General features: G+C 43.4%; 1 gene segment (V, D, J or C); it reads left to right on the top strand.

The window, feature by feature from the left end:
• Positions 1-4,686: 4,686 nt before the first annotated feature.
• On the top strand, positions 4,687-5,496 carry LOC136766422 (probable non-functional immunoglobulin kappa variable 3-7). The segment is given in 2 exon segments: positions 4,687-4,797; positions 5,117-5,496. Coding segments are annotated over 2 exon segments (384 nt in total).
• The last annotated feature ends 12,328 nt before the right edge of the window (positions 5,497-17,824 follow it).

The following is a 17,824-nucleotide window of genomic DNA, read 5'->3' as shown; positions in this document are numbered from 1 at the left end:
CCTCGAAGCCGAAGTGGAGAAACTTCCTGTGCACCTGTGTAATGGGGATGTGAAAGTAAGCATCTTTCAGAGCCACTATGGTGAACCAGTCGTCGGGATTGATGGCCTGGGAAATGGTGCGCAGGTTGAGCATCTTGAAGCGCAGGACCTTGAGGAGGCAGTTCAGGCGCCTCAGATCCAAGATGGGGTGGAAGCCGCCATCTTTCTTGGGCACAAGGAAATATGGGGAATAAAATCCCTTGTGTTGCGCTTCATGGATTGCTCGCTTCTCCAGGACAGCGGCGCAATGGATCCCTCACTTGCATCCACACCACGCCCTAGAAGGGAGGTGGACGTGCCTGAAATTGTAGGGAGTAGCCAACTGATATAATTTGGAGCACCCAAGAGTCTTGGTTGCAGTGTAGCCAATTTGAGAGTTGATGAGGGGTGTAAGGGTGGGCCAGAGGCTGCTGTAAGTACAGGGCCAGCAGGCTCTCTGTGTTTCGGAGGCGAGCCGCTTGGGCTCCAGGCTTATACGCCCTCCGGAGCAGTGTCTCCGTGATGCAACACTGCCTGTTGGGGCAGGGCAGGTCTCGTGGCTCTGTGGACAGCGGAAGTAGGGAGATGAGCGCGGCTATGGTGGAATCACGCGGGAAAAATCCACCAAGCTCGCTTCTGCAGCACCCTGGTCCTGGCATAAGCCTCCCCTCTCCTGGCTAGGGTGGGGGCTGTTGCCGGATGGTCCCAGGTAGCCCTCAGCGGGCAGGATCAGAGGGCCAGGGGAGCTGGAGAGACTCCACAGCCCTCTGGATGACTGCCCAGAACTCCCTGTCCTGTCCCGTGGGAGCAGGATGGCTGGAAGCGACCAGCTCCTCCTCCATGAACTCCGCATCAAGCTCTGAGTCCTTGTGAAGACCCAGAGACAGGCGGTCCCCCTCCCAGGTGACCCCTCTGCTGCCCTTCTCCTGGGATGGGGCAGACAGACTCCATGAGTCAGCGGTGGAGCATCATGGTGTCGGGGGGGCAGCGACTGTTGCGCTGCTTGCGCTGCCTGTGCGGCCAGGAGAGCGCAGATTTGGTCCATCCTGCTGTTGAGAGCGAGGATGGCCTCATCGCACTCCCTGTCAGTTGAGTCTGAGCCGACAGCCCGGCAGGGAGGAGGCCAGCGAAGACTCAGAAGAGGGGGAGGGAGCCCGGGGTCATCGATCCACCGCTCTTCCTTGTCATTCACGTGCACGGCGCAGCAGTGGGAATAGGTGGGGAAACCAGCGCAGGAGGCACGGCTGTCCCCAGCACTACCATCCTGGAGGAGATGGAGGGGCTCGGGGAGAGGCGGAGATCCAGCGCTCCCGAGGTCCCCACATCACTCGCCAGAGTGGGGAATCACCGGGCACGGCAGCGAGTGCAGCAGCACCCGGTAAGATGGCAGACCTCCAGGCGCCATAGTGGACCCGGAAGTCGCAGCCAAATAGCGCCCGGTGTTGGTGCCCAGACAGACAGGGCATAAGATTTCCCCACTCCAGGTGGGAGAGGTGCGCTGGCCGCAAGCGGCACAGTGGTGGGGACAAGAGGAGCTCATCGCCGAGCACCAAGTGCACATGCATGTGCACAGGGAAATGTGCAGTAGAGGCACCGGTCAATGTTTGCACACAACAACTGGAATGCCTCTGCAACAAGTGGAGCGCCTAGTGGGCCCTCCACTGTAAGTGCGTCTCCACCCGGCAATGTTTATATACACTGGGGCACTGCGACACCAACCATACGCAACCTTGCTGTTGCCCACCTGGTGCTGGATACAAGCGCCGCGTAGGACCGGGGTTTCCGGGGACACCGGGTGACGCGGAGTCCGGGGTCCGTGGGGGCTGAGTGTAGTAGACCACCAGCCGTAGCGGGATCTAAAACCGAGGCACGCATGCACGGAGCGGGAGGGCTAGCAGTGCTCATTCTCAGCGAACTGAGAGAGCGAGATCTCCTACAGCCGCAGTAGTGGGCTGTAGTGCGGGCGCGAGCCAGCAGAGGAGCACCTCACGCGGGCGAGATCTCTTACGACACACTACTGCTGCTAGCGCTCCTGCTATGGAGGAAAAAGCCCTGTGGACAAAAAACCAACACAGCAAGCAGTCCGAATATACAGTTTATAGCACTATATAAACACTACTATTATTTTTAGAAAGGCTCTTCTTGTGAACGAAACTGAAACCAAAAGTGCAGCTGAACCTCCAGTGCGCGGACAGGACAGAATCGGGTTTAGCTATCAATAATAACTAAACATACACAAGACAGAGACAATGTGTAGTGAAAATGATGGTGAACAACACTATGAAGTGAGCCGGCCAGCCGAAATACGCAGTTTGAATGTTTATTACAAACACAGACACAGAGAGCTTACGTTCCTGAGTCCAGCGAAGAGGCAAAAGAAGACGAACCTGTGCTGACGTCACGTGATATAGAACAGGAAGTGGAAGGGACCTGTTCTGAGTGACGAGCGCAGGGGCCTTGATAGAGTGACGTTTCGATCGGGTTCCTACGGAAGTGTGCAGAAACCCCTCCCCCTTGGGCAGTGCTTCCGACTTGAGAGATAAACACAATTCGAGTGTCTCAACCCTCATCCCATCTGTATTCATGGTTCATATGTCATCTTACTGTCTGTAGCAGGATTTGTATAAAGGAAGCTGCTTTGCATGCCTGTCCTGCCTCACTGCTGCAAACCCTTTAAGACACATTATTGATCAGACACTGTTCAACCCTTTCAGAGTCACTGAGACAAACACAACAATGATGCCACTGGTTCTGCTGCTGGGAACACTGGGGCTCTTTGCAACAGGTGAGGATAACAGAGAATCATAACTGCACAATCTGACAATGTTTTCTATGTGCTGCGTTTCTCTGAGAGTAATTTGCAGAAATTATACATTTTGATTAATTAATACACTCATTAATACAAGTATGTTCTTAATTTTTTCCCCCAGATTGCATTTCCCAGAGTCTCCACCAACTCAATCAGTTCTGCCAGGAGACACTGTCTCTATCAGCTGTACAACAGCAGGCTTGTACTACAATTAGTGACGTGCAATATAAATCCGTGAGGTGGTACCTTCAGAAACCAGGAGAAGTTCCTAAAAATCTAATTTATGGAGAAAAGCACCTGCAGTCTGGTATACCAAGTCGTTTCAGTAGCAGTGGATCTGGAACTGTCTTCACTCTAACCATCAGTGGAGTCCAGGCTGAAGACACAGGGGATTACTACTGTCAGGGATACTACAGCATCCCTCTCACACAGTGATACACACCCTACAAAAACCTTCCTCAGCTCTACTGGAACTGCTGAGGCTGAAAACTGCTGCAGAGCCACTAGAGTTGAACTGAAAGAGTTGACAGTCCATTAAGATGAAGTGTAGTAAACAGTGAAATAAACTTAAAAATGTTCTCCTTCAATCTATGTCCTATAGAATCCACACAAGCCCTCAACAAACAACTGTATGTGTATTGACTTTTTAATATTGTCAGTTAGTGGATTACACTCATATACATATTTGTTTTACAATGATACTTCATATGGTGATTTTATTGTGTCAGACATAAAATCACATAAAAGTATAGACTTTTAAGTACAAATCTCTATACACCAATGAAAATTGAGCTGCGGTGAGAAGACCATTCTAACTTGACATAAAGTGTTTAACATTTCAATATTATAATTTAAAATAGTATAATATTTTGTCTTTGTTTCAAAGTGCAGTGGCCAGATTACTGTGACTCAGATGCATAAAAATAAATCAGTTATTTCAGTAGAGACTGTAAAACTAGCTGCTCTATAGACACTTGTTAGTACAGTTAGAGATCATACCCCTGTGTTGCTTGTACTATCAGCAACCTGGAGAAGCTCTTGAGCATCTGGTGTATAGAGTTACTAACCATCAGTCTGGGATAACACATAGTTGAAACATGACTTTATAAAAAATATTTCTGCAGTCCTGCTGTCATAGAGGTGTTCATCATAAACTGCTCAATCCCCTCTTTCAAAGTCCAGCCAAAGACCAGCAAGTTACAGCCTACATTTCACATCAGGCCACTTTTAACAATGAGCACATGAGGCATACAATTCAAATATTGTTTACATCCAGCGAAACAGCAATTGGGCTCTGTAATGAACATTTTCTGTTATCGGAATGAAATAGACTCACAGAATCACAATATTCATCACAGACTGCCAATATTAACACTGACCACAAGAGGGAACCAGAGTATTAATGCTGTTTATAATATAGTACATTTATGAAACGTTTTCAAAAAATCGAAACAATGATACTATTCTTGAGTGTTCTGTTTATTGTGAGCCACAGAGAACTATTTAACTAATTACAGGGAGGAAAATTGAATTGATTAAGTTGGAATCTGCAAATTAGATTCTTAAACTGTGCTAATTGTCACACTAATTGTATATATTGCTGTTCTGAGTGGAATAAGGGCTCAGATAATTTGTCTCATCATTTACTCCTTATAGGGATGTTGCTTGTTTAATTCTACTGTCCCAGGAATCTGCAAACTAACCTACTAATCTTTCTCTGTCAGAACACACAACACCAAGCCTGTGTTTATAACACCGTTTTGCTTCATGTACCTACTATACCAAGGGACACAATTTGCATACAAGAGCCACTTTGCATGGGCAGCACATGCTTCAGTGCTCTGGGAGTGTTTATAGCCCTGTGAGTTTAACACTTCATGACTGAGAGCTGCCCTTCATGGCAACACAATCCACAACAACAATGACTTTTATCACCATCTTCATCTGGGCTCTCGCCATCTGCACTCAGGGTAAGATGTATGTATGTATGTATGTATGTATGTATGTATGTATGTATGTATGTATGTGTGTATTTGTTAATGATGATCTGTATAGGTAAAAAACATGTATTTGTATTAATATAATATGACAATATTTAAAATCACATTTAGTATAACTGGCAACTCTCACTGTATTAGTATGGTAGAGGCTTCAAAGGATTAGAAGATATTCCAATTTGTATTTGATTATATGACTTGGAATACAGATATAGCATAAAATGCAAGGCAATTAACTCTCTCATTCTCTCTGTATTTATATATCTAATGTTATGTTATCTATTTGTTTCAGAGTCCTCTGGACAGATTGTGATGACTCAGACTCCTACAGTGCTGTCTGTCAGATCAGGAGTGAATGTCACTATCAGCTGTAAAGCCAACAGCTCCATTACAGGCATCTTTGGAGATAAGTACCTACACTGGTACCAACAGAAACCTGGAGAAGCTCCTAAACTCCTGATCTATCTTGCCACTACCCGTCAGTCTGAGATCCCAGAGCGATTCAGTGGCAGTGGATCTGGGCTGGACTACAGTCTGACCATCAGTGGAGTCCAGCCGGGAGATGCAGGAGATTACTACTGTCAGCAGAGCTATAGCGGGTGACACAGTGATATATGTCTGTACAAAAACCTCACTCAGCTCTAAAGGAACAGGTCTGGCTAATGAAGAGGAACGAGAGGGAGCTGAGTACAGCTGCAGTGCTAGAGCAGTTGGACTCTACAGAGCTGCGATTGTTTAAAATATGAAGTCAAATTCACTTATATTACTTAAACTGGAACTGCTTGAGATGCACTTCATACTTTAAATGCCACAATACAGTCATTGTGACTACTATGTTATAACAGGTAGTATTACAGTGGAAGGTAAATTATCTGCTACAACTCAAAAGATAATAGCTGACGCATGAAATCAAAGATTGTTACATTTGAAACACCATATTAATATTAACAGGCATGGAAAGCGCATGTAAAATAGAAAATTGCTACTTTGATTATGATATATTAATGTAGACAGATGTTAAGATAAATGAAGTAACAATCCAACTAGGTGAAAAGCTTCCAATTTCTTCCTATGCATTTACTAAACAAGTATTTCACATACAGTACATGTAGCTGCAGTTTTGTTATTATTGCAAGAAAATTCATTGTAAGACCCTTGTTATGAATTATAAAGCATTTCAAAATAAATAGCAAAGTGCAGGTTGTTACAAATTGAATAATGTATTGAGAACAACTGTCAAAATGGATCTAGGCAGTATGAATTATACATTTTTAAATAATTATTGGAATCATGCCATTGAATCATGGATGAAAAGTAATGAACAGTTAAACCTGTGTCTTTTATAAATGTAGATGTACTTCCAATTTAAGAGTGAAAATAGCCAAAATGGCAGCTGTTGCACTTCAAAATGTACAGTCTGTTAAAACGCAAATTGAAGAATCAGTAATTTGCAGATATCATTCAAATCTAAAATAACACACAGAGGGACTATGGGTAATGAAGCATTATTGTGGAATTTGTGAAGATTTTTATATCAAAGCTGCCGCTAGGCCTCTGTGTGTTGTCACTCGGGCAGACCTTCCCTGTGCCTGCTTTAACTACTGCTATGCACAATTTTAAAATGTCATCTTGCACAATGAAAATGATGCATATCCCTTGTCCAGAGTGAAATACCTTATAGTAATATACTACTAACCTATTCAGAGAAGAAATGCATATGTATTTTTGATAATAATTGTTTGGGTTAAATGAACAAGTGAAATAAGATCTGAACATTTTCCATGAATAAGGAAACAAAGATCTATGGGCATTGTAAATTAAACATGTTTCCAATGCTTATATTTGCCATAAATAAATTACATAATGTGTATTCATGCACATGGTTGCAAAAGGATTGACATTTTGGAGGACACAGTAACTGCTACACTGGTGACCCACACTCACACAGTGCTGAAACACTGACCCCACGCCTAGACAAGAGCTCCCAGCAGCCAGACCTTTTACTTTCCCTGTGTCAGTGCTGCTGGAGGGTAGATGTAGATTGGTTCCAATGAAATCAAGCAGCCACCATGAGAGCTTCTACTGGAGCAGCTCAGTGCTGCCCTCAGCTCCTCTGTCCACAGAGCCCTGTCTGCACTGACTGACCCTGAGCCTGATGCTGCACTGTGTGGTGTGACTCTTGGCATCTGGGTGATTGACATCAGCCCAGATGTTAAAGACCAATGATTAGCCACTACTTACTAACAACCCAGTAATAACTGTGCAGAACTGAACACTACTGTAATTGAAGAGTGCAAAATTAAGTATTTTAAAATATGCATGAGCAAATGCGGGTGCTTCATATGATGTATGAGCCAAAAACTACAAGTAAAAACTGGATCTTATCAGACCTTGTTCTTCTGGGTATCTACTATGGCACAGTACAGTAGCTCAGTAAGGCAGTGACCTCGATCACAGACACACAAGGGAAAACATGCAGTTATTCAGAAAATACAAACATTCAACATACAGCATACTTATCAACACTAATAACCGCAGGAGGGAACTAGATAATGACTGATATTCATATAATATCATCATAAATAGATGTCACTGCACAACATCCCTAGACTAACACTAATCAAATTGACATTTTGTTTCCCTAGTCTTCAGGGGGTTAACAATAGTTAATAACAGTGCTAGCCACAGTGCCAGTGAAATCTCTCCAGTATCACAGGAAGGAACAATCTAAATTTCAGGCACAGTTTCCTTTCCCATTCCTGAAGACTGACTAATGGAGTAAATTACATTCATGAAACTCCTAAGATGCCAGGAGAGTGATTTCGTTGATAGATGCTCATTACAACAAGCATCTTTTTTCACATAATAAATAAAACTAACAACTGATAAGAATGTTATTTTTAAGTCTTGCTTTCTTGAGTGTGTTCATACTAATCCTTTAATAACACTTCTTGGCTACTGTTGTTGTTCGAGGGAAAATAATTTGCATAGAAGAGCCACTTTTCATGGGCAGCACATGCTTCAGTGCTCTGAGACTGTTTATAGCTCTGTGAGTTAAACACTTCATGACTGAGAGCTGCCCTTCATGGCAACACAATCCACAACAACAATGACTTTCATCACCGTCTTCATCTGGGCTCTCACCATCTGCACTCAGGGTGAGAAATGTGCTATTTAATTTGTCATTTTCTTTACTATGGGATACACATTAAGACTTAACATGCACATGCTACTAACTTATAATTGTTTTATATACATTTTGATGGATATATATATATATATATATATATATATATATATATATATATATAATTTCCAGAATGCAGAGGTCTGATTAATGTGACTCAGACTCCATCAGTGAAATCTGTTCGCCCAGGAGAGACAATCACCGTGAACTGTAAAACAAGCAGTGCATTGCATAATAACAATGACCTAGCCTGGTACCAACAGAAACCTGGTGATGCCTCTAAACTCCTGATCTATCTTGACACTACCCGTCAGTCTGGGATCCCAGGTCAATTCAGTGGCAGTAGATCCAGAACTGACTTCACTCTGACCATCAGTGGAGTCCTGAAGAAACAGGAGATTACTACTGTCAAAGTGTACACATCCCCAGTAGTGTCTGGGTGGGCACAGTGCTACACGGCCGTACAAAAACCTCCCTCAGCTGAACTGCTCAGTGACTGCACTGCTGCAGGTGATTCCTCCAGCTACACTGAACACACTGAGCTTCAATAACAAGTACTCAGATTATACACCAATCAGCCATAATATTATGACCACTGACAGGTGAAGTGAATAACACTGATCATTTTGTTATCATGGCACCTGTCAGTGGGTGGGATATATGAGGCAGCAAGTGAACATTTTGTCCTCAAAGTTGAATTGTTAGAAGCAGGAAAAATGTGCAAGCGTAAGGATCTGAGCGACTTTGACAAGGGCCAAATTGTGATGGCTAGACGACTGGGTCAGAGGTGGAAAGAGTACTGAAAAATCCTACTCGAGTAGAAGTACTGTTAGTTTGATAAAATTTTACTCAAGTTGAAGTAAAAGTACTGGTTTAGAAAACTACTCAAGTAAAAGAAAAATGTAGCTCATTTAAAAAGTAAAAAGCTAATTTAACAAAGCATTGTCATATAATCTCCAAGCAAACACTAACACTATATATATGTGTGTATGTGTATATATATATATACGACAGTGCAATTGAGGGGCTTTTTATGATAGTTTGGATCCTGATTATATCCAACTTTTATTTAAGTGATGGGCAGTATGCAAATCTAATGTTTTAATGTAGACAGAGGGACATCTGAAGTGTGCTTTGGTATTGTAACTTGCAGGGGCTTCCAAGCAGTCGACCCACCTCATCAATGCAGTGCAGAAACTCGTCATATTTATTCTTAGTGCAGCCAAGCAGACGCAGACCTCATTTCCCCCATCCCTAAACTCCTCTCCTCTGCACCCTGAAAATAAAATGAATGTGATTGTCACATGACTAACGTTTGAAGGTCTGGACACCGAACGAAGCTTCGAAGACAGCCCTCACTTCAAATGTCAAGGCCCTGTACCAAGTTCAATAAATCCACCTCCACCCCCAGGAGCACAAAGTCCGAGTGCTCCAGTGTTTCTATTAAACACATCGTCTCCTCATTAGACGAGTCCTGTCTGTTCGCCGTGTTTTTGAATGAGTCCGCTACGTCAGAGCAGACCCGGAGGAGCATGCACACCACACTACACCTCTGAAGGTGTTCTGTGATATCTGGCACCAAGACGATAGCAGCAGATCCTTTAAGTCCTGTAAGTTGCGAGGTGGAGCCTCCATGGATTGGACTTGTTTGTCCAGCACATCCCACAGATGCTCAATTGGATTGAGATCTGGGGAATTTTGAGCCCAAGCCAACACCTTGAACTCATGATTCATCAGACCAGGCCACCTTCTTCCATTGCTCTGTGATCCAGTTCTGATGCTCACGTGCTTTCGACAGTGGACAGGGGTCAGCATGGGCACCCTTACCAGCATTAACTTTTTCAGCAATTTGAGTTAAGTAGCTCGTCTGTTGGATCGGACCACATGGGCCAGCCTTCGCTCTCCATGTGCATCAATGAGCTTTGGCCGCCCATGACCCTGTCGCCGGTTCACCGCTTTTCCTTCCTTGGACCACTTTTGATAGGTACTGACCACTGCAGACCAGGAACACCCCACAAGAGCTGCAGTTTTGGAGATGCTCTGACCCAGTCGTCTAGCCATCACAATTTGGCCCTTGTCAAAGTCGCTCAGACCCTTATGCTTGTCCATTTTTCCTGCTTCTAATAATTCAACTTTGAGGACAAAATGTTCACTTGCTGCCTAATATATCCCACCCACTGACAGGTGCCATGATAATGAGAATATTATTCTTATTTAAATATTTTCAGATTTATCCTGTTTTATATACGTAAATAAAAATGCAAAATATAAGGGAAAATAAACAATAAACACATGTACAAATAAATCAATCAATCTTCCCATAAGTAAGTTTATCGTGTTTTAATATTCACATAAATGTTATGAATGACACATTAGTATAGCCTATATATTTACTATATTACTATATTTACACATTTCATACCTTGTACACAGATGGCGAGAGCCCAGATGAAGATGTTGATGAACCGGATCGAAACATCACTTTATCAAAGCTGCCATTGGCCCCTGTGCACGTCACTCAAACAGATCCCTTCCCACTCCCTGGTTGTATAAAAGATGACGTCTGCACAGGAACTTCCTTTTTTGCTGGGAGCTTGGACTCACCTGTGACCTTTAAACCATTTTCAGATAACCGGGGTTGCATTTGCAACCTATTGGTATCTTTCAAGTTGGAAGCGCTGCCTAAGGGGGAGGGGTCACTGTTTAACAAAACTGTCGCAAGGGAGGAGGCAGCGAGCTGATAAGGGAGCCTGCCCCGAGGTTACCACTTGGGGGCCTCGTCAACACAACTTCAGACAGCAGACACAAGGACCCTATGGGGCTACAACTGGGCTGCCTAGGAGCGAGGACTGCAATCACGCTCTTAGTGGGAACTGTCTACAACCAGCATGTACAAAGAGGTCAACTTTTATGCCCTCTGCTTACACAATAGCAAGACCAGCTGCTCTAGTAGTAGCACAGCTAGGAGCAAGGCCATAGATCTACTTGCACAATATACAGCGCGGGGCAATCAGAGCAACTCTTGTGCTCTCTGCGCCACATCGTGGCAGTGGGGCCACAGACCCACTGTATAACTTGAACAAATATACACAGCTGGCTAGTATATACAGCGCGGGAAGCAGGAACATCCATGCCGCCTCTGCACAGCACAGAAGCAATTTAGCTCAATAGAACAGTACAGAGCAGCCAGCTGCACTGTGTGATTATATACAAACTATATACAGTGAGGGAAAAAAGTATTTGATCCCCTGCTGATTTTGTACGTTTGCCCACTGACAAAGAAATGATCAGTCTATAATTTTAATGGTAGGTGTATTTTAACAGTGAGAGACAGAATAACAACAAAAAAATCCAGAAAAATGCATTTCAAAAAAGTTATAAATTGATTTGCATGTTAATGAGGGAAATAAGTATTTGATCCCCTATCAATCAGCAAGATTTCTGGCTCCCAGGTATCTTTTATACAGGTAACAAACTGAGATTAGGAGCACTCCCTTTAAGAGAGTGCTCCTAATCTCAGCTCGTTACCTGTATAAAAGACACCTGTCCACAGAAGCAATCAATCAATCAGATTCCAAACTCTCCACCATGGCCAAGACCAAAGAGCTGTCCAAGGATGTCAGGGACAAGATTGTAGACCTACACAAGGCTGGAATGGGCTACAAGACCATCGCCAAGCAGCTTGGTGAGAAGGTGACAACAGATTATTCGCAAATGGAAGAAACACAAAATAACTGTCAGTCTCCCTCGGTCTGGGGCTCCATGCAAGATCTCACCTCGTGGAGTTACAATGATCATGAGAACGGTGAGGAATCAGCCCAGAACTACACGGGAGGATCTTGTTAATGATCTCAAGGCAGCTGGGACCATAGTCACCAAGAAAACAATTGGTAACACACTATGCTGTGAAGGACTGAAATCCTGCAGTGCCCGTAAGGTCCCCCTGCTCAAGAAAGCACATGTTCAGGCCCGTCTGAAGTTTGCCAATGAACATCTGAATGATTCAGAAGAGAACTAGGTGAAAGTGTTGTGGTCAGATGAGACCAAAATCGAGCTCTTTGGCATCAACTCAACTCGCCGTGTTTGGAGGAGGAGGAATGACCCCAAGAACACCATCCCCACCGTCAAACATGGAGGTGGAAACATTATGCTTTGGGGGTGTTTTTCTGCTAAGGGGACAGGACAACTGCACCGCATGAAAGTGACGATGGACGGAGCCATGTACCTAGAACACAATCATGCACAATCATGCAAGAGAACACAATCATGCAGTCCTGCCTGGCAGGACTAAGCGGAACCAAGGTGTGCTCGGCTCCACCGCGCCTGTTCCCTGGCTCCGGCAGGCGGTCAGGGCCACAATCTCCCACCTACCATGTCCCAGACGCAGAGCCGAGCTTCTCACTCCCCCTTCCATTCGCTGTCACCCATCCCGTCGCTGCTTCCCCTGCTTTTTTCAGTGAGCGCCGGCCACTCTATCCCCTATGCCCAACCACTGCCCAGCAGCTGTACCATTGCGCATTGTACCATTTTTTACGGAAATTATTTGATTCTTTCCCATTTTCCTGCAATTTAATTTGGTTTGCTATTAAACTTTCTTACATTTTAAATAATACATTTCCTTAATATTTTGCACAGCTTAATGTAATTAACTACTGATTTGGGGTTTTGCATTAGAAACTTTATTAAAATTGGATGGTGCTCAGCCCTCCTTGATTCTATAGGTGTCATCAAGTCTTCGTGAGAGAGTTAAAAGTATTATAAAACAGTGTGAGTAGTCTCCACTTATTTGTAGCTTCTAGCAGCTCCTGAAGAGGTTGACAGACCTGTGAAGGGTCCAGAGTGTCACAATCCGGTGTAAAGAGACGGAAACTCTAAATGAGATGGGTCAATAATGAACAGGGTTTCATGGAAATAAATTTACCACGGCAGAAGAGGATTAGCTTCCCCCGAAGGGAATGATAAGGACTGAACTAAGTCTTGTTTAATTTCTGTGTTTTATTATGTACCATTGTGTACGGTCTCTCCTCTGTCATGCTCTCTTTTGCTGTGCCTTCACTCCCCCATTTTATCCCCCATCAATCAATTAATTAATTCAGGTGCATCTTATCCAAAAGCTCACCGTCACTACCTTTCAACTGGGAGAGCAAAACAAATCAATAAGTGCGCAATTAAACCAATAAAAACCAAATTTACTAATTAACACATAATAATTAACTTAAACCCCTTTTACCGTCTGTGACATATATTTAAAACTTTTTACTGAAGCTCAGTGTGTGTGTGTTCAGTGAAGCTCCTCAGCCCCTTTTTCATTTCATTGCCTTTACCCTTAGCACCTGCAGTAGGTCTCAGCTGCATCAGTGCAGTCGCTGTGCAGTTCAGCTGAGAGGTTTTTGTTTAACTGTATAGCACTGTGTGAACACCAAGCTACTACCAAGGGTATGTATACTCTGACAGTAGTAATCTCCTGCATCTTCAGGCTGGACTCCACTGATAGTCAGAGTGAAGTCAGTCCCAGATCCACTGCCACTGAATCGCTCTGGTATCCCAGACTGACGAGTACTTGCATGATAGATAAGGAGTTTAGGAGCTTCTCCAGGTCTATGCTGGTACCAAGCTAGGCAGGGATATGAACGACTACAATCATTGTCAACTGCACTGCTTGCTTTACAGTTTACAGTAACTGTCTCTCTTGGGCGAACAGATTTCACCAATGGAGTCTGAGTCACAGTAACCTATCAAACAATAAATTAGTCAAATAAAGGCAATACAAATATTAATTACATTAATCTACAGATTCTCAGTTTGATCCTGTTTTATATATAAAAATATAAAAGACCAATTAAGATAAATAAATAAACATATTTACAAACAAATAATTACATCTTTCAATACGTCAGTTTATTTTGGTTTTAATATGTACCTCCATTTTTTTTAATGATACATTAATATAGCCTATATATTTATATGTATATATTTACAATTCTTTTACCCTGAGTGCAGATGGCGAGAGCCCAGATTAAGATGGTGATGAAAGTCATTGTTGTTGTGGATTGTGTTGCCATGAAGGGCAGCTCTCAGTCATGAAGTGTTAAACTCACAGGGCTATAAACACTCCCAGAGCACTGAAGCATGTGCTGCCCATGCAAAGTGGCTCTTGTATGCAAATTGTCTTCCTGGGTACAACAGTCTCTTGTAGTCCAGCAGTGCTGTGAACTCAGGCTGGATGCTGTGTGTCTGACAGAGTGAGATGAGCAGTTACCAACAGGACTAGACAAATAGATTTATAAGTAATAGGTTTAATATGGTACCCAAGAAGGATTTATTCATGTTTGTTTTTGTTTTGATGAGCCTTTCAGAGTGAAGTATTTTGAAATGTACTCAATCAGTCAGTTTTCAGGAATAGTATAGGAAACTGACTGGAGTCCAGAATGCTCTTTTGTGTGTAACTGAAGTGTTTTTACTGGCACTGAGGGCAACACTACTGGTGTGTTTGTGTTTGTTTTTGGGATTAGAAAGGTCACAATTGCTACAGGACCATTATGGTACTGGGATATGTGTCTGTTTAGTTTTTAATGTAATAACCAGTAGCATTACTTGATTAAACACAAAAGCATTGTGTCTCCCTCTTGTGGTCAGTGTTAATAGCTACAGTCCGTATTGCTTTCATTGAAACAGACATCTGAGGAGGAAAGTAGCTGTAACACATCCAGGCTCCTGCTTCACCTGACTGCCATTCCAACAGATCCAGTGCTGTGCCTTGTCCAGTCACACATCATTCAGAAACAGGGAGACAGTGATCCAGTGTGGGTGAACAACAGGGCTTGTCCCTATTTGAGGGATCGGGTGAGACTGGGTGCAGAATCCAGGTGTTGGCACCCTGTCTTCATCCAATGCCTCAGGTCATTTGGGAGAGCAGACATGAAGATTGATGTGGGACAGTGCCCTGTCCGAATGCCAAATATATTATATTTGCACCATTGTTGCAGCAAGATTGTGTAACCCATGTATAAATTTAAGATTTGTGTATTGGTCCAAAGAGGACACGTGCAGTAGTCCTGTTTAGCTGATTTTTAGAAAAACATTTTCATCCATGGCCAGAGAGCGAACAGAAGACAAAGGAGAAGTGTGTGATCAAGTTTGGGGTACCTCACTGACGTCATCTACTTGCCCAGCAACCAAAGGGAGTCATCTTGTACATGATAGCATGTTTTTTAGAAAAACTTTAGATGTGTCTTTCTGACTGACTATCTCCGGAGCACTTTGTTGTAGTTGAATAAACTATTTTGGTATTATTTCAGTTAAATCAGGTCCTGAGTATTCCTTGTCCGCCTGTTTATTGAGGGAATAAAATTCCTCCCTATCATTTGGTGCCGAGACCTGGGAGCCAACATTTTGTCTGCGCAGATATCAACAAAGCAAGGTAAGAAGTATTATTTTTTTGCCTTTTAGGGATAGTGAGAGTGATTTATGTTCAGACAGTTGACGGCTATCAGGAGTAAAATTAGTTTGATTGAACGGACGAGGGATAACAGGGGAGGGTGTCGCCTGGCATTCTTTGTCAAAGAGACGGTTTGGTTTCACCTGCAGAGTCAAGGGTCCTCTGGTGTCGCCTAGCAGAGTCAAGTGTTCTCTGTCAGAGAGACGGTTTGGTGTTGCCTGCAGAGGCAAGTGTCCTCTGGTGTCGCCTTGCAGAGTTAAGCGTTCTCTGTCAGAGGGATGGTTTGGTGTCACCTGGCAAAGTCAAAGGTCCTTTGTCAAAAAAAGTTTGTATTGTCTTAGTATTGTGCGTCTCCCTGGTAAAGTTCAAGTGTCCTTTCTAGGGAGATACTTGTGTTGTTTGTGTGTGTGTGACCGTTGTAACCGTTTAATGCTCTGTTTTTTGTGTGTGTGTCTGGATTTTGGAGGGAGTGCAGTGTGATCATAGGTCACTGAAACAGTCTGCTGTGTCCGAGCTGCGCAAAGGAGTGCCTCTGTATATGTCAGTGGTTGTGATCAGGTGATTTCTGATGTACATAGAAATCTGTTCAGTAAGGCAGGCTGGATGGCACTATAGAGTATTGTAGAGAATAAAGGAATTGATTTGAGGTGTAAATCATTAATAATTATAATTAAAAAATATATAATAAAATAAATAAATAAATAAAATCAGAAGACTATGGAAAGTTTAAAGTTACCAAACTCCATGGAGGTTGTAAATTCCATGAATGAAAAGCTGCAGACAGTAAGAGACATGGCTGTAATTAAAGTGTGGGACCCTGAATCTTCAGTTCAGTTACAAGTTCAGTGGTGGAGAGGTTTAAATTTGGGGGAACAGAAAAATATGCTGTGGTGTTGTTTATTCAGTGGACAGAGGGACAGGAGGGAGTCTGCTGTGGCGTAGAAGGCACAGTTTGTAGCTTGGAGGCTGCGATCAGGAAAACAATGGGGACGATGCAATAGAAACTGTACAGAGTTATGTGACTCAAACCAGGAAGTCTGAGTGAGGGGAATGTGGAAGTTGGAGACTGGGAGAGAGGGTGGGATGACATCATAGCTGAAGCAGAAAGGCAGTACCAAGCTGATAAGGGATATGATCCACCTCTCGGGAGAGGGGGGCCAGCTACAGTAGCTGCAGCCTCTGCTCCCCTGCTGTATGCTTGCAAGCTGACCTCAGATACAGAGAGACAGAGAATACTGTTTTATTAGGTGTAGTATTTTACATGACATAGATAAAAAACAATTCAAATTTTTAATACTTATGATTAAAAACTTTTAAAAACAATTCTTAAAATCACTTAAAAAAAAATTAAAATCTTTGTGATTTTAACGAAAAACAAAATAATTAACTTCAAATAAAACATGTGCACAAAACAACAAAACAAACGTGATTAAAGCAAAACTGCTCACCAAAATAAAAGTCAAATACATTGAAAATAACTGAAAATGAATTGGACAAAATAAAGAAACAATTAAAAAGGTCAAAATAAAAAACAAACAAAAAAGGTCCAATGCATTTAAAATTAAATCCAAAACGGTCAATGTATTTGACAAAAAAATATAACAAAACTAAACCAAAAAACCCCTAAACAATTAGTGATTTAAAAACAACTAAATCTTTAAAAACAGTTAAGATTCAAAAATCGTTTTAAAAACAATCATCCATAAAATAATTAAAAGATCTTGGACTCGGGCTCCAGCAGGGGGAACTGACCGTCCCCGGAGGTGGGTCCCATCATGGGATCCTGAGCTCCCCCAGATCTTGTATGTGCCAGTTCTTATAGGCTTCCTCCTTGCCCCTCTGGACCTCCAGATTGACGTAGTCCCTCACGAGCACCATGCCCCTCCGCGCGATGACAATCGGGTCCAGCTCCTGCTTATTGAATAGACAGATATTCCGTCCCTCCCACAGGGCCTGCTTCACTGCGCAGACGACACGCCACCAGCACCTCAGGGTGGAAGATGCTGGGCGGTCGCCCGCGCAGGAACGGAAAACCTGTGGAGGAACGGAGAAAACAGGAGCCAGACCCTGTAGGCGGAGGGGCAATCTCTAAAGATGTGAGCCTCCGTCTCCTTCCCCAGGCAACCCTTATAGGGGCAGGTGTCATAAGGAGCTATGCCCCTTCTGTGCATGAACACTCGGGTGGGGAGACACCGACTCACAGCCATCCAGGAGACATCTTTCTGCGTATTCGTGAGGCAAACGTGCGTAGCGTTAGCCCAGATAAACCGGCAGGTTTCGGGAGGGAAATCTTCTATCCGGCTGGTCTCCTGGGTAGATCTCATCTAGCTACAGATGGTCTTATAATCCCAGGAGGCCAGCACGACTTTATGGAG

The sequence above is a fragment of the Amia ocellicauda genome, chromosome 13, assembly GCF_036373705.1.
Source record: "Amia ocellicauda isolate fAmiCal2 chromosome 13, fAmiCal2.hap1, whole genome shotgun sequence".
Classification (NCBI taxonomy): domain Eukaryota; kingdom Metazoa; phylum Chordata; class Actinopteri; order Amiiformes; family Amiidae; genus Amia; species Amia ocellicauda.
Note: the sequence above shows the minus strand (reverse complement) of the source record. Positions and strands in the feature narration are given on the sequence as shown.